Genomic DNA, 23610 nt, shown 5'->3' with positions numbered 1-23610 from the left:
CCCCCCAGTTTCCAATAAGCTTTAGTGGAATTGAATTGATTGTGAAACACTTCTTCAGTAAGTAAGCATAAAATACCACCTGCACATTATGAAACCTCAGAAATGCTTGAAATCCTAAAAAGACAATGGGTAGAAACATCATTCCTCCTTCTACTCCCTCTGCTTTCTTTTGTTTTCCTTTATACCTACTCTCTAAGAAGAGAAAAGCGCCAGTGCCTCAACATATCTGGGTTTTCACCTTAACTTTGGACATGTTTTGATAAGTCCTCATGTTCCAGATGGAGGAATTGTTTGTTGTGAGGGTGTACATTTGGGTGAGAGAGAACACATATGACAGAGTGGAAGCTGCTGCTTACTCATCATCAGTGGTCCAAGTGTGGATTTCACAAGACAGCCTTTACTCAAGTTTGCAGACCTTGGGATTTCACAAATGTTTTTCCAGGGCCTGTTGGTCAAATTGCCTGTGGACTTGGTAATTTTCCCTTTTCTATTAACTATGTTAAAAACAAAAACAAAAAGGACAAACCGGAAAAGTTAGTACACTGGCAGATTACTGTATGAGCTAGAATACCGCTTGAAGAAATATGATGTGCAACCACCCTGTAAACATTTGGGATGCAAAAGCACTCGTTAATTAACTTCCCAGAAAAATACATTTGGTCCACAACTGTCACCCTTGTTCTTTGTCATTGTAATGGTAATTTTGTTCTAATGTAGGCCACCCAAAACCCTTCCCATTCTTCACTCTGTGAAACCCGTTGTTATGGAAATAAACACCAGCAGGATGTTATTTGGCCTAATTATAATAAGCCAAAGTGGCCGAATCCCCATCCTAGGCCTTGTATCTTTAAGGACAGAGAGGCCAGAATACATGCTTCTATTGGAGCTTAGGCTATAATCACCAAGTGAAATCAGTCCTTCAACAGAAGCAAACATGAAGGTTGTCTGAACAATTCCGAGCAAAGCCTTTCTCAGTGTTCTGTTTCATGCTCCTAAAGACAAAGGTATGGGGTGCTGGGTAGATCAGTTGGTTTAGCATCTGACCCTTCATCTCAGGATTGTGGGTTCAAACCCTGCATTGGGCTCCACTCTGGGTCTGGATCCTACTGAAAAAAAGGGGGTGTGGGTAGACTCTGTAGTTTTAGGAATGATCATCTTAGCCAGACAATCTTATCTCGGCATTTGGTAGCAATTGTATTCAAATGTTAAATCCTAGAGTTGCAATGTAGTTTTTTTTCTACTCTTCATTATAGTAATTAAGGTAATCCAGTAGTCAGATAATAGTATTATTATAGTGAATTTTGTAAGTTAAATTAAGTTTCCTCATGCTTATATCTGTAAATTAATTGGATCCTGAATTAATTTATAGAAATTTACTGAAATCAGCTGGCTGGTTGAATGAATATTGCATTTTTTTTTTTCATGAAAAAAATATTTACCCTATTTTCCTCCCAGAGTCTAACAGAGAAAAGATTTCTTTTCTGAAGGATTGGGAAACTAAAATCTTGCTTTTTTTTTTTTTTTTTTAAACCCCAGAAGAGATATACTGAAATGTCAATTTTTGAGAAGAAATGAAGGGGAAAAATCATAAGGTTTATAGTTCTCAGTATTAATCATTAATCATGACAATGTGGACGTGTATACTTCAATTTCCTCCTCAGTAAACTAAAAGTAATAATACCTGCCTTATCTGGTTCACATTGTTGGTATGGGGAAATGGCTAAAAAGCATTTTATAAATGATGAAATACAAAATAACATTTGTTTCTACTTACAAAGGCAAACCTTAGACAGTTACAAATAGATATTTACTTTCCCTTGGTCAACTCAGTTCTGACAACTCCCGCACACACACGCCAGAAAGGGAATTTGAATGCTTTAACCCACACTCTATTTTAGCGCTCTTACTGACTTAGTTGAACTCAATGTACTTCTCTTTAGACACATCTTTATAATCCAGGATAAAATTCACTTTCTTTCCCTATTTACCTTTCAAGAAAAAATGAGTTATCTGACATTTTGTTTATGTGATATTTTGACAGGATTTACCTTTAACTAAGATATTTTCATGTATATCATTTTGCTTCATCAGACAACCTGTTTCTAATAGCAGCCCAACCCACCATCCCAAGGCTCCCTTGGATTCTGGCCAAAAGAATTTAGTTGTCACAAATTCTCTATGGCAGTCTCAACCAAAACTGTGGCATTTCCACTTTTCCCCAGGCTTCTGCTTATTTCTTTTTAATTAGTATTTTAAACAAAGTGCTAACTTTTTCAGTTTTACCTTACACAGTAAGAAAGGCTATTTTGTCTAAAACCTCCTAATGTCTAATTCCCCACCAGATTACTGATACTAAAAACAACGACAAAATTTCTCACGGGTGGAAGATTTTTATTCCAATTTGATTTGCATTTCAGTAGAAATTATAAAACGAATTCACTTCTTTATTTTAAAAATGTGTCTTAAAATTTTTAATGTGAATTATAAAACATGTTAAACTTGCAGATCAAAGTTGGGCTAGTTGCAGTAAAAAGTTTTAAAAACAAGTTTTTAAAGCACCGTTTTCTACCTCCACATCAAAGATAACCTTCTAATTAGTGATCACCCATGCAGTAATAGCAGGATAACACTGAGTCTTGAGTAAACAGAAAAATTGTAGAGCTTTTCCAACCTCGTATCGGGAAACTTTCTATGCCTTCTCATAGTGGCGAACAGCAACCACATCACCAAAAGTCAGAGTCTGAAAGATGGAAAAGATAATCAAATCTTTACACAAGATATCGGTAGCTGAAATTCCTAAAGATTATCATATATATAATTTATGTGTTATGCAAAAGAATGTCATTTACAAACATTAAATGCTGCATAAGCTTTTTATTTCTTAAAATAAAAAGAAACTTTTTACTTATGGAGTGAATAACACATATACATAGTTCATGTCTCTAAAAGGAAAATGAGCTGAAACACTGAGATTAACTATGTAGATTCAGGTCAAAAGAATTCCTTTAGCCTTAAATTATCAGGGTACTTGGAGCAAAATAGCTATCTGCTTTGAAAGTGAATGGAATTTATAGTAGGTTTTCATAAAACATAAATTTTGAAGAATTTTTGGAAAATCCAAATCATTTGGGCAAATGGTATTTGGAATGATTTGTTTCAAAGTTGTCAGGAAAAAGTAAAGGTACAAATGTTCTCATTGCTTTGGTCATCATATTTTAGCGCATGTGGACCTACATGGCCAAGTTGGTATGATAATGGAACATGGACTTTTACATCAAATTAACTGGAAGAATTGCTCTAAAACCTCTTTACAAAACCTAGGGATTTTTGTTTGTTTGTTTGTTTGTTTGTTTTTTAGGTTCATTATTTTCATGTGTTGACATGACTTTCAAAAACATAGCATGCCCTTGTCATCCATTGCTTTCATCTTTTTTTAAATCACTCTTGCCTGATCAGTCATGCATGCCAAAGCTGAGCTATCCACTGTCCTGTATTTGGGGGGAATGGAGATAAAAGCATAAAGGAGAATCTCAGATTGGATCTTTTATAAATAAGTCCTTCCTTTTGACGATCAGTGCAGAAATAAGTGGGCAAATATTCCTTCACATAAAAGGAAAACCAATCCTCTGTTCTCCATCTCACTTCTACCCATGAAAAGAAGTTATGAATAATGTAACCCTGTGTCTTAATCTAGAACAGCCCTGATTGCAGCAGTTAAGGAGAAAGAAAAAACAACAGTTAATTTCCTTAAATAGCAAAAACAAAACAAAACAAAACAAAACAAAAAAAACCTTTTGTCTACTATCCTAGAAGGAATATATACAGCAATACCCACCCACCCCCCAAAAGAAACCCAAAATTATATATTTACTATTTCAATGTTATCAAGATACCATTACTCAGTTCACAACAAAGTTCCTGGATGTTAGATTAAGGCATAACATTTTCCCCAGTTCATGATGCTACTCCATCATTAGAGAAGTTTTATTTTATTTTATTTTATTTTATTTTACTTTACATCTTACAGGTTTTTACATGACTACCAATATTGAACAGGCACGTTTACAAGGCACCCTATGCCTTGAAAGAAATACAGGAAGGAAGTAACATCAAAACGGTTCCCTCTAAAAAGAAACTACACTTTTCTGTTTTATCCTAAATTATTTGCACTGAACATAAGGAACTTTTATAAACTAGAATATAAAATGTTTAAAGACCTCTTATTTATTGCAGTAGCTGTAAAGTAATTTCTCTGATATTCAGCAAACTTGATACTCTTAAAGTAATATCATTCTTTTTATATATTTCCATGAATATTTTTTAAAAGATTTTATTCACCTATTTATTTTAGAGGGAGAGAGCATGAGAGGGTTGGGGGAGGTAGGGGAAGGAGCAGAGGGAGAGGGAGGGAGTCTCCAGCAGACTTGGTGCTGGGCACAGAGCCCTATATGAGCCTTGATCTCACAACCCTGAAATAATGGTCTGTACTGTGACCAAGAGTCAGACGCCTAACGGACTGGGCCACACAGATGTCCCCAAGAATGGTTTTATATTTAGATTTCGTTTGAGGTTTAGACATTTACAGTAATCCTACGCATTCTTTTGACACAGTTTTAGCTAAATCAATGGCAACTTTTTTAAAAGTATACCGCATAGAATTTTTCTTTTTTTCTATCATTAAAGAAGCGGAGCTGAAGATACGCTTAGCTAGGACATTTCCATTTCCTCTCTTTTACCCATGGTAAAAGAATCTTGCTGGAGACTTAATGTTATTAAAGAAAGGAAGGAGGGAGAAAGAGATGGGGAGCAGGGGCAGGCAGTGCAAAGCTAGAATGAACAAAGGGAGACTTGTGATTGATTACTCACCATAACCATTTTGCCGTCCTTAATTTCTCTAACAAAATTTGTTTCTTTGCCATCCCATTTCTGTATGTGAACAAGTTTGTCCCCATCCAGGCTAACAACAGACTGAGACCGACAAAAAATGTGGAACATAGCAAAAGGTACAGATTAGATTTCTGACAGGAGAATCAAATGAAGTGGTTTTTGAAGGAGCTAAATAATTGAATAAATGAAGAGCAACTAATTACCATATGAGTATCCTATCCTCTGTTGCTTCTAGAGTCACTATATAAACTAATAACTCATACTTTGATTGAAATGTGTACATCTAAATGCAAAACCTTCATCTATCAGAAATGAAAATCCTGAATAAGTAGTCTCAGACCTGTCATTCTACTCTTTTAAACACAGCTTTAAGATGAGGCAAACTGTTTAGTCAAACTGAGGCGATCAGAGAGATTAAGCAAAATGCAACCTTTATTTTAAATGGACACTGTTGCTTTTTGAATTACAGACATGAAAAGAAAGATGCATAGTGAGAAATGGACTTGAGATTTGAGTTTTCGCCAGTACCCACGGTTCCCACGTAGATTTGAGATTTGAGCTATAGCCAGCACCCACCGTTCAGAACATAACATATGTGCACTAGAATGCAAAATTAATCCTGGTGTCCTCTCTGAATTGAAATACCGAGAGCATTCTCTTCTTCCCAACATCTCAAAAGGAGAACCAGTAGTTAAGAATCTCTCCTTTACTCCCTGCTCCCCACCCCCACTCCAGAGAAGGAGCCGCTCCTTACCTTACAGTTTCTGTCATCTGCAGTGGTTTCATCAAACTCTTCTCCCAGATGGAAACTAATCTCTGTGTTCTTGAATGTGCTTTGAGTCCTGATCACCACTTTGTCTGCCTCCTGACTGATGATCACTGTTGGTTTAGTCACATTTCCCACCTGCCTAGTGGCAAAGCCCACACCTGAAGAAAGAAGCAATACAGTTAGCTGCAACTTCCAAGATAACTCACATCACAAGAATCGCTTTCCTATCGTCGAATCCAGGCCCTCAAGTGTAAGTTTCATTAGCCCATTATCAGCCAATGCAACTACTGAGCTATAATCATAGGCAGACGCTTAATTGGATGCACAAATGATAAGTGGATGCTGAAGAGAAAACAAAAAAGCACGGAAGCTTCACATCCTCCACGGACTACCAAATGCACTGTTATTTAGCCCCAGACAAGAAAGCAGACACATGCTGCATTAAAAAATCCCTTCTGTGGGAAATGCATAGCCTGGCATTGGATTATGACAACACAATCTGTCTTTGTCCCTCACCAGTCTCATGGGTGAGGAAAGGAACGGGCACTACTGAAGCCGCACGTTAAGAGGAGAAGAGCACATCTTATTTTTACCTACCTAGAGCCTTCATGTACTCATCAAAGTTCTGGCTGTCCGTCAGCTTCCAGGTAGCACAGAAAGCCTCCACCATCCTTGCCCTTTCCGTTAGCTTTGGAAACAGGTAAGAAACAGGAGCAGACAGGAGCCGGGATCTCTGGATCTTACTGCCACTGCAACTCAGAAGACCCCTTCGCACCTCACTGCAGCTCCTGCCTTCTTATGGGGAAAAGAAGCAGGCAGAAAGCCAAGGATTTGAATTGCAAACACACCCTTCCAGTGTCCCCCTTTCCAGGAGGCTCTTGCCGGGCAGGGGATGTGGGGGGAAGGGGGGCTCAAGTGAGGTTCCAATCTGCTTTGTGATTGGCTCAGGCCACTGGGTTAGCGGAGTAGGGCGAGTGCCTCCCTATCCTCACCCTGCAGCCCTTCTGCTGAGAAAGCCCTGCAATGATTCAATGGGGCTGGAGGCAGGGGATTGGGGAAATGAGAGAGGGTCTTTCAGGTTCAGCTCGAAAACTTGGCAAAGGCAATTTCAGACTGTGCGGGAAGAAAAAGTTGCACAATAAGACATTCAGATTGATTTCCGTTAATGGCAAAGCTGGTTACAAATGAGGACCCCCTTTAAAGAAAACCACTGAAATGCCAGAATTTTCAGACAAAAGAGGCTGAATAGTGTCTTTTATTTTCTCTCATATTTACAGGGAGAGCAAAACACAAGCTAGAATATGCCAAACTAGGACAAGAAGAGGGAGAGGAGGTGTGAATGCCTTCCCTAGATTGTACAACTAGAAGGCTACTCCGACTGGGTATCAATGGGACACTAACTAATTTTGGCCTCTTCCCAACACAAACTGAGTGAATTTAAAGATCCATTGTCCTTTCTAAGAATCTGAGAGCCAGACTGAAATGGAAAGGGACCTAAGTTAGAGTATGGTTAGGACTCACTAATGAGGTACAAAATAAAAGAATGTTCTTTTTTCTCTCCTTCAACAGATTATAGAATCTATGTGGAAAAACGGAACGTAATATCATTTAATAAGATTTTGAATGACCTGCACTGTAGGACCTTTTGGTTTCCTGAGGCCACATCGACATAAATACCATCTGTATATAAGTTAGGGGTTAAGAATGGGGATATGACAGGAACTAGAGGAACGGCAGGAATCAGAGGACCCTTGGCTTTACTTGTACTGATTCAGGGTACCCCCTTAGCAGCAAAATACCTCAAGAGTTCTAAGTGGATTATTTAATGGAGGTCTCTGAAACTCCCTTTCCCCAGAGGTTCCTCCTGCTTTGCTTAGTGTAGACCACTGATGAAAAATAGGTTCCCTGGCTTTCCTGGGGACCAAACAGGGGAATCTGATTTCGCAATCCTGCTGTCCTTTATCTCCTAGCACTTAAGCCTCAGCCCGCTGCCCTTAGCTTCTGCCCACGCCACATACGAGACACAAGGCTCAGAACGTGTCTTGTTCACCTGCCAGTTCCAATAGTCTACTCTGATGTCTCAAAAGTGCTCTTTTACAGTAATTTGATCTTTACCCACACCTGGCCTCTCTCCAGTTTTCACCATGTTTGTGAATGACACCATCAGCCCCCAGCCCCCGCCCCACAAGCCAGAAAACCTGGAATCATTCTAAAATTTTATTCTCTAAAATCAAAATCAGTGTCAAGGCCTATCTATTTTGCTTCCTGAATATTTGTCCGATTGTCATCCACCCCCTCTCTCGACGATCGCCATCTTAATTCAAGCAGCCACTGCCTTTTATTAATCTTATTGATGTGGGAAACAAAAGCAGAAGAAAAATTATTAAATCTCCTTATTACTTACAGCCCATTGAAAAGTCTTTGAAACAGGCAGAGTGACATTCCTCTAGGAACTCAGCTGTCTCGAGGTCAATACCTTGCTTAGGGCAAGAGGCAATCTTAGCCTGAGCCCCAGGATCTTGTAAGTCTACTTGAACATAAAAATTCCTTTGGAAACTTTCTTTATCTTTACACCCCCAAGATACATGTTGGCAATCATCCTCTAAGCATATGACCCACCGACATACATCTGAAGAGTCTCATGACTGAGTTTTTACTTAACAGTGATAAATGACTTTTTCCTAAAAGTAGCTAGCCCTTTCCGGATCCTGGAGACCTTGTTTCCTAAATACCAGGAATTGGAAGAAGGGCGGGAATCAGAGCAGCTTTGGCTTTCCTTGTCTGATTCAGGGTGCCCTCCAAAGAGCAAAATACCTCAAGAGTTCTAAATAGAGTGTTTAACGGAGGTCTCTGAAATTCCCTAACCCTCTCCCAACTTGAAAGTATATAATGGGCCACTCCTCACAGCCCCAGTGCAGCTCTTTCTGCCTACAGGTCCTGTCCCTGTGCTTTAATAAAACCGCTTTTTTGCACCAAAGATGTCTCAAGAATTCTTTCTTGGCTTCAAACCCTAACATCTTTCCTACGTCACTATGGCAACAGCCTCTCGACTGTTCTTCCTTCAGCCATGCCTGATCTCCAATTCTTTCCCGACACTGGAGCCTGCGTGACATTTTAAAATACAAATCTGCATCTTCCTAGTGACAAATGGTGTTAAGACTCTTTTCCTGTGCTTCTCTGCTATTTGTATATCTTTACTGGTGATGCGACTGTTCAAATCTTCTGTCCATTTTTAACTGGGTTGTCTTACTGCTAGTGTATTACAGAGTTCTCTAAATATTCTAGATAAAAGTCATTTATTTCTTCATTTTTTTATTGTATTAATGGTTTCATTGGTGTGTCAAAATTTACCAGGTACGTACATTAAACATATGCAGTTGATCGCATGCTGATTATAGCACAGTTAAGCCATTTTTATTTTTATTTTGTAATTAACATATAATGTATTATTTGTTTCAGGGGTACAGGTCTGTCATCAGTCTTATACAATTCACAGCACTCACCATAGCACATACCCTCCCCAGTGTCCATAACCCACCTTCCTATCCCCTCCCCAACCCCTAGCAACCCTCAGTTTGTTTCCTAAAATTAAGAGTCTCTTATGGTTTATCTCCTTCTCTGGTTTCATCTGGTTTCATTTTTCCCTCCCTTCCCCTATGATCCTCTGTCTTGTTTCTCAAATTCCTCATATCAGTGAGATCATATGATAATTGTCTTTCTCTGACTGACTTATTTTGCTCAGCATAATACCCTCTAGTTCCATCCATGTCATTGCAAATGGCAAGATTTTTTTTTTTTCTTTTTGGTCAGTTAAGCCATTTTTTTAAAAATCTAAATCTTATCTTGTTCCTCCCTGCCTAAACTCCTTCATGTGACTTCCTCCTGTCCTCACATTAAAGAACAAAATTTCTAACAGCGTCTATACCTGGCCTGCTCCTAACATTTGAAGGACTCAGAGTAAGCACTCAAAGAGAGGCTGGCATGTCTTTGTGTCTCAACAATAATAGTTATGGATCCAACGATGCCCACAGCCTGACCAGCATCCCAGCTGCAACTCAACGTCTACCCCTCTCCCTTTCCAGGCAGGTCAGCCTGTGGCTCTCTGCAGGCCTGAGCACCAGCACAGATCTGGTGAGGTGGCGGGCAGAAGTTGGTCTGGAATCCCCTAAACCTGGGATGGGAACTAACTTGGACTTGATGTTGTACTGACATGACTAAAGATGCCAGAAGCCACCATGAAAAGCCTGAAATGAAACCAACCCAGAGAAAGCAAAGCATACACAGTCAGACCCTTCTGACACCAATTGAGCCTTGAACCAAGTCCGCAGAGCTAGCCCCATCTATGAGCTTTTCATAAACTCTCTTTTTTACTAAATCTAGATGATTAATTAAGCCATTATGCAAACAGTCCTCTATGGTGGAAGTTCTTAGACCATTTTATTTTGTAACGTCAGAATATTCTTGTATGTCCCATTTGATAAAATATGCTAAAATTGAGGGAATGTTTAAGTATCATTCTAAAAGGTAATGAATCATTTCTTTTTCATGGTTCAAGAATGTAAGATCATTAAAATTGTATATATTCACCTTAGCTTCTTATAGATCATGGTGCTGAAATTATTCACCCATACTCATTTATTTCTTCCACTCTCTACATAAGGATATAAGCTGATGATACTGATTTTAACTTAAAGTATGTATTTTGTAACTCTGATTCTTTCATAACTCATATGAAACATAAAGCCCGGCAAATTAGAGATAGTTTTTTGGTTATATATTAATTTAGTGTGAAGCGGAAGAAAATTTTGTTATACATGTCTATAGTAGAATTTTAAGGAATAGCCACTTGGTGATTTTATACTTTTCTAAACTGACACATTTAACCTTTCTGTTTTTAACTATTTAAGATGTATTAGTTTATGCCTAAGAATGTTATTTAAACATTCCTGAGAATGTTTAAATAATAGGTTATTTGCTCTGATTACTGAGGGTTTTACTAGAAGAGAAAGTGAAGAATAGAGAAGAGATCGTGCTAAGAATGATTCAACTAATAGATATTTTTTCCAATTTTCCTACACCTTAGAGCAATTTACGATTTTGCTATGGCTTTTATAACCCAAAGGCATCCATAGGCTTTAGAAAGGAAATACTGTGACAGATTCACCGCTCTTTCATGGCTATTTCCTTTATGTATTAACTAATGATAATAAATGAATTAAAGATTCGTTTTTAATAGTGAAATAAAAAGAACAAAGAAAGAAAAGTTGCTTTGGTAGACCTTGGCAAAATCTCCAAATGGAGTTGAATCTCCTGGCACTTCCTTTATGGCAATTTTTTCTTCTTAAGAAAACAGAGAGTATCAATACATTTTAACACAGTTCTTGAGCAAAGTAAGACAACCATGCATAGCTTGAATTGGAATTGCAGGGCCATTGATTAACCTTCAATTTTGGAAGATAATGCCAAACTTTTCCTAAATGGATTCACCAGTTTAGGCACCCACAGTGGATTTACATCTTCCCCAACACTTAGTATTGACAGGTTTTTTAAAGTTGGCCCTTCAGAGGCATATAAAATGACAATTTTGTCTTCATTCGGGTTTTCCTAATCTCTAATGAGGTGAACATCTCTTCATGTGTTTATTGGTCTATGGTTCCTTTGTCTGTGAAGCATCTGTTCATCTTCTGCCCAATATCATGTAGGTTGTTTGTGGTTTTCTTATTGCATATTCTTGATCCTAATTGTTTTAGAGTGTGGTTGTCATGAATATCATCTTGCAAATTTGAAACTCACTTTCTTTAATGTAGCTTTTGATAGCCAAAATTCCTACTTTTTAAGGATTTTATTTTATTTGGCAGAGAGAGTACAAGCAGGTGGAGTGGCAGACAGAGGGGGAGGGAGGGGGAGAAGCAGGCTCCCTGCTGAGCAAATTGTAGGATGTGAGATTAGATCCCAGGGTCCCGGTATCATTATCTGAACCAAAGGCAGAGAGGCTTAACCAATTGAGCCACCCAGGCACTGCTTTAAGTTCATACTTTTAATATTGTTGAATTTATTAATACTTTATTTTATGGTCAATGTGCTTTGTCTTACTTAAAGAAACAGCCTACTCAAGTTCAAAAAGATAATTATCTGCATTTTTTTACCAAGAGTTTTAAAGTTTTAACATTTGGGTGCTTAACCATCTGGACTATATTTTTACATGTCATGAGAATTAGGACCCAAAATATACTTCACCTCCATAATTTTCAATGTTCCATACATGTGTTGATCTCTGCATCCTATTTAGCTACTAATAAATTTTGTAATCTCTCTGCTATTGCTAAGCCCTCTTAATTTTTATAGCTTTGGAACAATCCAGTATCTGGAAGAACAAGTCTCCCCAACTCATTAGTCTTCTTTGGGAAATATCCTAACTAATCATGGCCCTATTTATATAAATATACTAAGATTATATTAATATCCATACAAAATCTTTTTTGTATGGATTTTTTTAAGTTAGAGCTGCATCTATCAATTTTGAAGCATTAACACCTTTATGATATTGTCTTCCAATTTATATCTATATCTTCCAATTTATATCTATATCCAAATAGATACAATGAATACAATGATGTATCTACTTATAGATATACTCTTCAATACTGTGTAATAATGTTTCATCATTTTCCTCTAAGGCTTTTGTGCATATATTACATAGACTTATCCTTATCTAACTGGGGTTCCCTGAGACTACTGACAATAATATCTTCTCCTTAATTATATTTTCTAGTGGTTTGCTGCTGTTTAATAGAAATATAACTGACCTTGGGAAACATCTGATTTGTAGCCTGTTCACTACACTATCCTATTATTTTTAATAACCCATAGATTATTTTCCTAGGTAACTAATGACAGCATATGCAAATTATACAATTTAAATACTTGTCTTTGATATGATTTTTCCCATAATATTGTACTAAGAACTTCAACTTAAGGTCAGATATAAGGTAAATTTTTAAAATTTTTAATTTTTAAAAGAATGCTTCTAATATTCACCTATTTACTATGTCATTTCCAAGATTTTTATAAATCATCTCTTTTTATAGTAAAGATGTTCCCTTAAATTCCCAGTTCCCTAATTATTTTATTATGAATGGGTATGCTGGTGGGTCATATGCCCTTTTGCCTTTAAAGCCTAAAAAGCAAGAAAGTCCCTGATCTACTCTACCATCTGCCTCCTGGCTATGGGATGTTAGGTCTCTGCCAACCAGAACCCTAGCAAGACATATTTTCTTGGCTATTGCAGATGGGAACATTACATTCTGAGTTGTTATAATTCTGTTCCCTCTTTCCTACACTTTCTTTCTTCCTCTTGAAATTAGAGAAGGGCTGGAAGTAGCTAGCGCAAAGCTAGCTCAGAATGTGGCTTCTATATACAAGGTGCTATTATCTCAAGCAAATACTTTAAAATCACTTAAGCAGTAAATGATGGATATGGTAGTTATTTTGCAAATAATATCCCAAAAATGTCAGAGAACTAAGCAGTGAGGACAGAATATTCTAATTCATTTCATATTTATTTCAAAACTGGAAGCTTATCCCACCAAACCTACCCTCTAGCTAAGAGAGCTGGTTCAGATAACTCCTGTATCTGAGGGGAGGGGTCCATCAGTTACTATCTGTGTAGCAAGTTTAGTTGAAAAAAAAAAGAAAAAAAGAAAAAAAGAAAAAAAAGCGCTACTCACACTGTGTGTAACAAATGCCACATCTAATTGATTGTTTCTTTTGATCTATAGAGGAAAACCAGAAAATAATAAACAAATGACACGTGAAATGTGTGGGCATATCTACAAAAAAGCAGAGGTCACTTTGCCCTGATAAGAGAGAATGAGAGTATACCCTTGAAAAATTATTTATCAAAACAAACAGATGAAGAAAATGTCTGAAAAATATCTCCGGCATATCAACAGGTGAGAGTAGCTTCTATAAGACATGAGAAAGAACTGGGGCGCCTGGGTGACTCAGTCAGATAAGTAGCTGCCTTCAGCTCGGGTCATGATCCTAGGGTCCTGGGATGGAGTCCCACATCAGGCTCCCTGCTCAATGGGAGCCTGCTTCTCCCTTTGCCTCTGCTGCTCCCCCTGCTTGGGCTCTCTCACAAGTGCGTGCGCTGTCTCTCTCTCTCAAATAAATAAATAAGATACTAAAGAAAAAAAAAAAAAGACAGGGGCAAGAATCTATAAGAAGAGAAAAGATTGAAATAAAAAGGATAACAGTGAAAACAGCAAAAAGACTGAGATTCAAAAATAAGCTGAATGTGATCAAAGGCTCAAGGAAATTAGTAACTAAATAGAAGGTATTATATCAGTGAAGGAGACAGTAATAAATAGAATGATACTGTTTGAAGAGACTTTCCAGAATTCAGGGACACATTGTGAATAGTGAAAGTGAAAATGTTAGATATGAAAAGAATGAAAATGTAGCCTAGTTATTACAGATATTATTAAGATAGACATCAAAACAAAGGGAATAAGCAAAATCATAATTGAGAAAAACCTTATATAGCTGAACAGAATATAAGCGTCAGTATATAGATCAAAATACCACATCATTTGATATAATAAGTGAAAACAGAACCCAAACTCTAATTCTAGCAATATTTTGAATCAAATATAATTCAAATAAGTAAATATACAAATAAGACGAAAAGCCAATAGTCGTTCAGAGTTGAAAAGATGCATGACATGTTATAATGGAAAGACATATCATGTCTTTCCATTATAGCATTTACATACCAAATCAATATAAAGTAATGTCACAGAGTGTTTGAAAACAGCTGTGGTTCAAATCTGTTTTCATTATATGTGAATGTAGAAGACATGTTCTCTTTGAAAAATCAATCAGCCATTCTTATTATACCATTTTCATATGTTGCTTGGCTGCAGGAAGAGACTACATTAGGCAATGGACTTGAGAACCCAATTTACTCCATAACTTTACTTCTCTTACAAATTAGTAAATTCTGATGATATACATCAATCCTGACAGCCTAATTTTGTCTGTCTCTGGGACAAGATCAAGATTTGCCTTTAAAATTTGTTTCAAAATCATTGAGTCCAAATTTAGAACAATGACGAACACTTTAAGGAAACGGCTTGCATCTCACAGGAAAGATACATATATTCATCCTTTCTCTAAAGGGAGGATCTTGGGTGTGGGAGGGGAGGATGTGTTCAGTTAAAGAAAGCATATATAAAATACTCATTGTTTTGACTTATCATGTCAAGGGTCAGCATGCAGTTTTTATCAAAGAGGTGACGGGTCATAGAAGATTGAAGAAATGCTTTGGTTCAAGATTTCTTGGGGATTCTTTGGGAGAGTATAATCTTTCCGTCTCTTTGAACATTCCTTTTCAAAATTTTAACAGATCAGAATTGAATTAAAATTTGTGAATTTCATCAGTAAGGATGGAATCATTTTGTAGTCTTTCTATTTAGAGACCATAGGTTTTATCTTCATTTATCCAAAGTGTGATACTTCTTTCAGGAAAATGTTTACTTTCCACATTAAGTCTGTATCCTCAATTCTTTTACTCTCTTCAAGAGAGCTTTCAACTGAACAAATAATTAAAATAAAAACATAATGAAACAAAACTCCATAACCCAGGGATTAGCACTTTTAATCTTAAATCTATTCAAATTCAGTACTTAAATAAATTAATATAATAATCTTTGGCTGCCCTATATTAAAATCCTATTATGAGAAGATTTTCTTGTTTTGACATTAATGACTTAAAACCACAGGGTTTCTTCCACTGGCTCTCTATACATTTTTCCTTAGATAAATTACCTAACCACATTACCATCTGAGTCCTAGTCTAGAAATGATGTTACTCTAGATCATCACTCACCTTCCTTCTTTCTTAAATGTCCTAGGCTTCCTTGGTACTTCTACATTATGTTGGTCTGTTTTCAAATTTAACTTCATGGAAATCCTGTCAGGTTAAGAGATCTTGGACCTATTTATTTTAACACTTACCTTGTATGAGCCTTATCCACTCACCCAAATGGAACTGGGGAAGGGAGAAGGAACTATGTAGCTATGTTCGAGTTTCTCTGGGTAAACGAAGCTAACTTTAACCTGGAAATCTCACAAATTTTGTTCCAGAATAAGTTTTTTTTTTAATTTTTTATTTCTTTTCAGCGTAACAGTATTCATTGTTTTTGCACCGCACCCAGTGCTCCATGCAATCCGTGCCCTCTCTAATACCCACCACCTGGTTCACCCAACCTCCCACCCCCCGCCCCTTCAAAACCCTCAGATTGTTTTTTAGAGTCCATAGTCTCTCATGGTTCACCTCCCCTTCCAATTTCCTTCAACTCCCTTCTCCTCTCCATCTCCCCTTGTCCTCCATGCTATCTGTTATGCTCCACAAATAAGTGAAACCATATGATAACTGACTCTCTCTGCTTGACTTATTTCACTCAGCATAATCTCTTCCAGTCCTGTCCATGTTGCTACAAAAGTTGGGTATTCATCCTTTCTGATGGAGGCATAATACTCCATAGTGTATATGGACCACATCTTCCTTATCCATTCATCCGTTTTATTTAAAAATGTGATTATTCATTTAATGAGGAACTATATGCTAATCACCTTCAAAAATGCAAAAACACTCATTTCAGGTGGTTGTGGTGATCCATGCTCAACTGGCTGTTATCTTTCAAGTATTTATGGCTAACAAAATGGCCCAAGTCAACATCAAAGAAAATGCTCAGCAAAGACTCATTTTATTGTTCACATCCATTTTGAAACAAGTAGTGTATTGAAGAAGCCACATTTACAGATTCATCCCTCAAAAACCTCCATTTTCTCATTTCTCACATTTTGTGGTTTTCATCTTATCCATCTTGGACAAAACAACATATAAAATATATATGACTATGTATATATTATATATAATAACACTATATGTGACAGAAAAGAATATACAATAATATATAATATATAATATAAAAATGTAACAATAGAGTGACTTTATTTAAATAAAATTAGAATGTTAAAACAAATTAAGATATTTATTGTTTTCAAAAAACCCACTTTAAAAAAAACCAGCTATTCAACTGACCAATTTAAAAATTAATGTAAAACTACTCCTCAGTCATATTTTTACATTCAAAAATAAGAAGAAAAGAAAAATTATACCTAAAAAGCTAACAGTGGCTATAAAAATTGAATGCCAAAAAAAAAAAAAAATTTGATTAACCCACAAAAAGGCAGGTGCAGAAGAAAAGAAGGAAAAAAGGACAAATGGGATTGGACAAATCGCAAACAAAGAACAACATGGCCGAAGTAAATATATATGCGTATACACCCCTAGTATAGAACATTTGCTTTAAATAGAAAGTCACATATGTTAAAAATGATAGAAAAAATATCATGCAAATTTTAATCTAAGGAAGCTGAAGTGCTTGTGTTATTATGAATCAAAATAAAATAGCACAAGAAAACTTACTAGGGACAAAGTGGGAATTTTATGATGATGAATGTCTCAATTACTATTTCTTGTAAAGGGGACTGAGAAAGTAATGAAATGTAGAATGATGAAAATATTCTTTGTCTTGATTGGTCTGTTGGATACTTGGGTATACATTTGATAAAATTACCAAAAGACACACTTAAAGTGTGTCTTAAAGTGGATACATTTGTTGCATTTGAATTATATCTTAATAAAGTTAACAAAAAGGGGCACCTGGGTTAGTTAAGTGTCCCGCTTTTAATTTCACCTCAGGTCATAATCTCATAATCTCAGGGTCCAACCCTATGTTGGACTCTAAGCTCAGCAGGGAGATTCTCTCCCTCTGACCCTCCTGCCCTCCAACATGAGCTCCCTCTCTCTCTCTAAAATGAAGAAATAAATCTTAAAAAAAAAAAAAAAAAAAAGTTAAAAAAAAATGAAGAAAAATTGACATCTGCCAAGTAAACCATAAGTGGGCTAAAGGTAGCATTACAGCATAGTGATTCAGATTATATGCTTTTTGGCCAAACTATAAGAGGGGAAGTCCTGCCTCTCCTTACCATATAGAAAATTAGCTAAATCAGTTCATTTCTCTGTTCAGTTCCTCTTTAAAATGAGCACAGTCATAGTTAAATTGTCATTGTAAGGATTAAATGAATTAATACAAAGAAAGTACTTAGTAAGCACTCAGCTGTTAGCAATTATCATATCCTGTATTTTCTGCTTAGCCCTGATTAACAGTAGACGCTTCTGACAACCTGTAACGTTATTCTAATGCATTGAAAGGAGAGGAATGGGAGAAGAAGAAAGAAAAATAGCCCTTTATTGGAAATCATTTTTTAACCTAGGGATTAATTAGAACTAATTTGCCCATCTAGATTTTTAGCTTGAGCAATGCCAAACCTCTTCCTGTAATTTTATTTGCATAGTTGGCAGACACCCTGTGGGGAAAGATGGCAGCCGAATACAATTTAAAATTGTTGCCAAGAATTCTTGTTACTTGATCTGGACACTTTTAGAAAGAACTTCTGGACTCTGTCCTGTTACACTGTACAGGTAAGATGTGCTTAATACGTTCGAATAAATGAATGAATGAGAGGGTGTAAGACTCATTCTGAGTATGTGATGCTAGTGGCCCAACTTCATAACTTTATAAAGGAAATACCCAAGAAGAAAACAAAATATGATGTTGGCCCAAGGGAGTCTCACAAACTTCTCAAAGCACCATGCAGCTCTACCATTTTATAAGATTTAGAAGCAGCCCCGCTCCTTGCTGTCCTATTGAGCAATGGTCTCTAAATATTTTTTATTTTGCACCCCATCAATAAAAAATGTTTGTCTTTCATATATATTATTTATTAATTTATTTATTAATTCCTAATTTAAATGTATATATTACTATGTTAATATAGTATGAACATTACATAAAAATATGCACAGGAGATGAAGATGAAATAAATAATATTTTTGTATGCTGTCTTGTTAATTCCGATAGCTTCCTATTACTGTTAGCTACTATTTTGAGGCCAAATATAACACTTAAGAATAAAGGTTATCTTCAGTAATAATGAACATAAATTCATGTTTCAAGCAGTCTTCTTGTAATTGTGAACTTTCCAAGCCAACATTTTTTTGCAAAAATGATTTATATGCTCCCGATTTATATTTGAGAATACGGCTTAGAAAAACTCACACTAGGAATAGAACACATTATCAGCACTCATTTTTTGTTATAATGTTTTACATTATTAACATTGTCTTAAATCTTCAGTATTTTTGTAGACATTTCTCTAATCTTTTTATCTCATTTAATAATGCTTAAATAAAACTAGAAAACATTATTTGAGAATTCACTTCAGTGGGTCTACATACAATCTTATTCACAGTAAGATGAAATGGGATGAAAAATGGGAAAACAACTAGACTACCGCATCGCTCTTCCATCAGGACATGTTATGACAAGTGACTGGCATTGTGCCTATGTGAAGGGCCAGTATCAATCCGCACATAAAGATAGTAAAGATTAATGTAAATCTCATTTTATATAAAATTAAATATAAGTAGGAGGACTAATAATTTCTTCTGGAATCTTAATAGATCATCTTGCAGACTCACTGGGATTCGAGTACCCTCCTTGAGAGTCCAATCAGGAAAGAAAGTCCACAAGCCACTTACACAGGAAAGAACCCTCAAGGATGGCGTGGGGTAAGAATTTGTAGTCCAGACCTACATATTATAATATACATCTTTCCTTTCCTATAACTGAACTTGATTACTAACTCAACCCCCCTATTGTTATCTAAGGGTAGAAGACTTGATATAGTCACTTTTCTGCAAATTCAGTAAAATTTGTGATTATTGAGGCATTTTAGGTTTACATTAAGTCAATTCAAAGAGTCCCTCTTCTTCCTTCTCTACGAGGTTTCATCCAAGATCTGAAGACAGGGAATAAAATGGAAGTGCCAGAGAACAGCGGCCAGGAGGTGAGTTGCGTTAGGGTAGTATCTCAGTATCTAGTTCTCAGTCGCCTTTGGACATTGGCACTCATCCCCAGTGCCTCAATGTCGGTGGTCCCTGACCCACATGAAGGAAAGGGCAGTGTCAAGAAACATTACAAGACTTTTGGCTGGAGCCACTGCTCGAAGCTAGACTTCGAGGCACCTATTGTCACCACTGATGAACTGGGAAGGGGAAAGCCAAAACAAAACAAAAACCAAGAAGCTGTAAAAGCTAACACTTTTGAGTTATTTAAAGGTCTCGGGGACAATTAGGAAAAAGGGGATAGTCTGTGGAGAGAAGTTCTTGAGAGGGCGGTAAGTCTGAGAAGTTCAGGGCAGTGAAGGAGTTGCCTTGGGAGTGGCAGCATTTCTCTCAGTGAAATAGAAGGCATGGCACAGCGTGTGGGCGCAGAAGCAGGGAATCTGGCGGACTGGAGGGGAGAAGATGAGAAAACACTTGCTGATTTTCTGCCGTGACAAGGATACATTCATCAACTAAAAATAAACCTTAAGTGAACTAAGATTATCTAGGTGTGGTGGAGATGAGGTAGAATCAGCTTTGTGGAATTCCTGTTTGAAACTAAGTTTGAATGTAGGAAAATAAAGTTACATTTCTGACACAACTGAGTCTTATGGGCTGGGATCATAGTGATACCCTCCAAACCTAGGAGCTTCTCTCTACCAAACAGACACACTGTGGAACCAAATCATCCTGAGGTGAGAGATGGGGGAGAATTGGTGGTTGGGAATGAGGTGGACTCCAAAGTCAAACTAATTTCAGATAAACCTCTAGGTGTGAGCAAATTACTAAATCCTTTAAATTTTCTAGGTAGGTGTATGGGAATCTATGCAAGGAAAGAAACAATCAACAGAGCTTTATTAATTGCTACAGAAATTCAGTCTTCTAAATCCCTGGAAAATACCTAGGAAAGAGTGAAAGTTATATTAGAGCCCACTCGTTAGGTTCTGAATTTCTTTAAAAAACTGTCTACAGAAGCACAGAAAGACACAGAGTTCCGGTTACCCTGCAGATTTTCCATCAAGCAGTGGCCTGGGGTATGAGAGGAGTTCAGACTCCCCAGTAAAGCTAGAAAGAACCACTTAGTCCCAGAGAAAGAGCTCCATCAGACAACTGCTAAGTATTTAGTCTGGAGGAAGCACTTTTCTTTTTCTTTGCCTTTAGGAAAACAGTTATTTCATTCTTGGCTTACACTCTTAAAAAGAAACCATAGCTAAAAACAACAGAGACCATGCAGGCTTAGGAAGACTCAACAGATCAGAGAGAGGTCCCTGACCCTAGGAAGCCTAAGCTCAACATTTTCTTGTACTGATCAGTTGTGGCAAAGACTAGCCGAACACCATGCAGAGGGAGTGGGTATGGCTAGAACTTTGGTGGGGAGACTGGCTACATTGTTCGTAAACTCTGAGCGCCATAAGGCTTGGTTTGCTGGAAGGGAGAGAGACTATCCCAGTTTGTACCTATTGTCCGGGAAAAATGAGAAATAGTGTCCCCTTTCACTTTCAAAAGTGTCCAAAGCTTAGACAAAGTGTACAATGCACCCTAGCTTTAAGCAAAGCCAACCCTTCACCCCTCATGTAAAAGTCTTCATCAGAGCTCATTCATGAAGGATGGCTTCAGCCTGCGTGATGGTCAGTGTTCTCAGAGGAGGACAAGGAGAGGCAGGAGTGGCTTAGGCCACTGGCAATTCTATGAGAGAAAACAAAGGTTGCTGAGAAGAGAAGCCAGAGAGCTTGGGAGCTAATGAGTCCCTTCTGGGGCCCAGAGTACTTCCCTGGCCACTTTTCCCCAGGCTGAGTTCTGAGGGGTAGTACAGAGTGAAATCCTATATATGTTTGAAGGAATCTGAGAAACAGAGTTTCTCATTCTCAGGTGGAGAGAGAGGAGGTAGCAAGCTTATTTAAATTCCTTTCAGACGCAGAAGCAGAGCAATGTTAAAATAGGGTGGCTATTTGCTTATCTAAGTAGGTGTGTCTGACACAGAACTTTCCTGCGCTAAATGTGCTGAAAAGAAGTGTGAAAATAGCTAGGTGTGAAATGAAACCAGGAAGGCCTATAGCCAGGATGTGGTAGTTACCTGAGGGAAACTTTGGAAGAATGGGACTTCTCAGCAAGGGTACCACGGCATGCATAGTGATGAAAATCAAGGACAAGATGTATCCCACCATACTTTGCTCCCTGGGGTCCCACCATCATCACCTGGACTATATGCCTAACAGCAAGGATGAAGGTGGGGGTAAGAATAGTAGTAGCCAAGATACAGGGCTTCCTGCAGACCAGCCAGTATTCTATGTAGTTTATATATATAAACCCATTTAATTCTCACAACAATCCTAAAATATAAGTACTGTGAGGAGATCCATTTTGCAGATGAAGAAGCAGGCCCACACAGGCTAAGAATAAAAATCCTGAATTAATTTAGATTAAGTAGAATTGACTGACATCAGTTTTATGATAACTTCTAAACTAGACTGCTCAAAACATTATATATGTATATATGTATAAATGTATGACACGCTTGAACACTCACACAAAGATTTAAACCCACTGAAAAGATGCTTAGTGTGAATTCTTAATTATGAGTTATTATATATAAGATAATGGCAAATCCAAGTAACAACATAGTTAACAGGCACACACACACACACACAAAACAAACAAACAAAACCCCAAACCAGAAAAAGTCAGAAAAACTGAAGCAATCCAAAAGAACAGGATAAATGCCACAATCTTTCCTCTTCAACATAAACCTAGCCTTTCAGTGTTTCCTCATTCTCTCATTTACTAGCTTCCTTGTAACTTCATTTTTTTCTCTTTGTGGACCTTGTCTTAAAGTAATTTCAATGCTGTTTTTATCAACAGCTTAAGTTTCTTTCACAACAGCCATGTTTAGACCAAGTTTCTTGTCCCTGTTCATTCTGCCTTTAACACCAGTAGATCCCAGAGTAAGAGTAAAAGTGGAGACCCATGTACTGTTAAATACATGTTCTATAATTTCATGGGGTGACAATTGGTAACATATCAAAAACAAAAGAATTCAGTTATTATTGCCCATGTCTGATTGCACTGTTAATGAACACTAACATATGAATAGGTAATAACAGCAAGCATAATTTATGAATTATTATACAATTATTCCATAAAATATATTTTCTTGCCTTCATTTAAGCAAAATAATTAGGTGGTAATAATCAAGATTTCCTCCCTATTTTGTATTCTATTGAAAGCAATTATTCTAAAGGATTAAAAGAAAATATGTAACTATATTCAATATGTAAAAAGCTTGCACAGTCTCATTAAAAAGTAGATTAAAATTAACATAAAAATGTAAAAATGAAAATTATTTTGGTTTTCAATACACTTTTCTTCTGAAATCTCCAACATTACCTACTTTTTTCATTTTATTTCTTTTCAGTGTTCCAAAATTCATTGTTTATGCACCACACCCAGTGCTCCATGCAATACATACCTTCCATAATACCCACCACCAGGCTCCCCCATCCCCCCCACTCCCCCTCCCTTCCAAAACCATCAGTTTGTTTCTCAGAGGCCACAGTCCCTCAAGGTTTGTCTCCCCCTCTGATTATCTCCCAATATCCTCTGTGTTATTCCTTATGCTCCACAAGTAAGTGAAACCATATAATTGATTCTCTCTGCTTGACTTATTTCACTCAGCATAATCTCTTCCAGTCCCTTCCATGTTGATACAAAAGTTTGGTATTCATCCTTTCTGCTGGAGGCATAATACTCCATTGTATATATGGACCATATCTTCTTTATCCATTCATCTGTTGAAGGGCATCTTGGTTCTTTCCACAGTTTGGTGACTGTGGCCATTGCTGCTATGAACATTGGGGTACAGATGGCCCGTCTTTTCACTACTTCTGTATCTTTGGGGTAAATACTCAGTAGTGCAATTGCAGGGTCATAGGGTAGC

The 23610-nt window shown here is 37.1% G+C and overlaps 1 protein-coding gene across 1 annotated transcript; it reads right to left on the bottom strand.

Moving 5' to 3' along the window:
- Nucleotides 1-2456: 2456 nt before the first annotated feature.
- Nucleotides 2457-6607, bottom strand: FABP7 (fatty acid binding protein 7). The gene is made up of 4 exons (XM_032862433.1): nt 6254-6607; nt 5642-5814; nt 4867-4968; nt 2457-2740 (listed from the first exon to the last, which is right to left on the bottom strand). Exons 1-4 carry the CDS (start codon nt 6324-6326, stop codon nt 2690-2692), a joined length of 399 nt encoding a protein of 132 aa, XP_032718324.1. The 5' UTR covers nt 6327-6607; the 3' UTR covers nt 2457-2689.
- Between the last annotated feature and the right edge of the window lie 17003 nt (nt 6608-23610).

Source organism: Lontra canadensis, unplaced genomic scaffold, assembly GCF_010015895.1.
Source record: "Lontra canadensis isolate GAN:19392208 unplaced genomic scaffold, GSC_riverotter_1.0 scaffold23, whole genome shotgun sequence".
In the NCBI taxonomy this organism is placed as follows: domain Eukaryota; kingdom Metazoa; phylum Chordata; class Mammalia; order Carnivora; family Mustelidae; genus Lontra; species Lontra canadensis.
The sequence above is the reverse complement of the archived record's forward strand: the minus strand, read 5'-3'. Positions and strand labels throughout refer to the sequence as shown.

Bases quoted from the DNA above. Each gene is read 5' to 3' on its own strand.
- FABP7 (XM_032862433.1), bottom strand. From the start codon at position 6,326: ATGGTGGAGGCTTTCTGTGCTACCTGGAAGCTGACGGACAGCCAGAAC. The intron at 5,815-6,253 runs GTAGGTAAAAAT...TTCTTTCTTCAG, and splicing joins TGAGTACATGAAGGCTCTAG to GTGTGGGCTTTGCCACTAGG. The intron at 2,741-4,866 runs GTGAGTAATCAA...TCCATCTTTCAG, and splicing joins AGGACGGCAAAATGGTTATG to ACTCTGACTTTTGGTGATGT.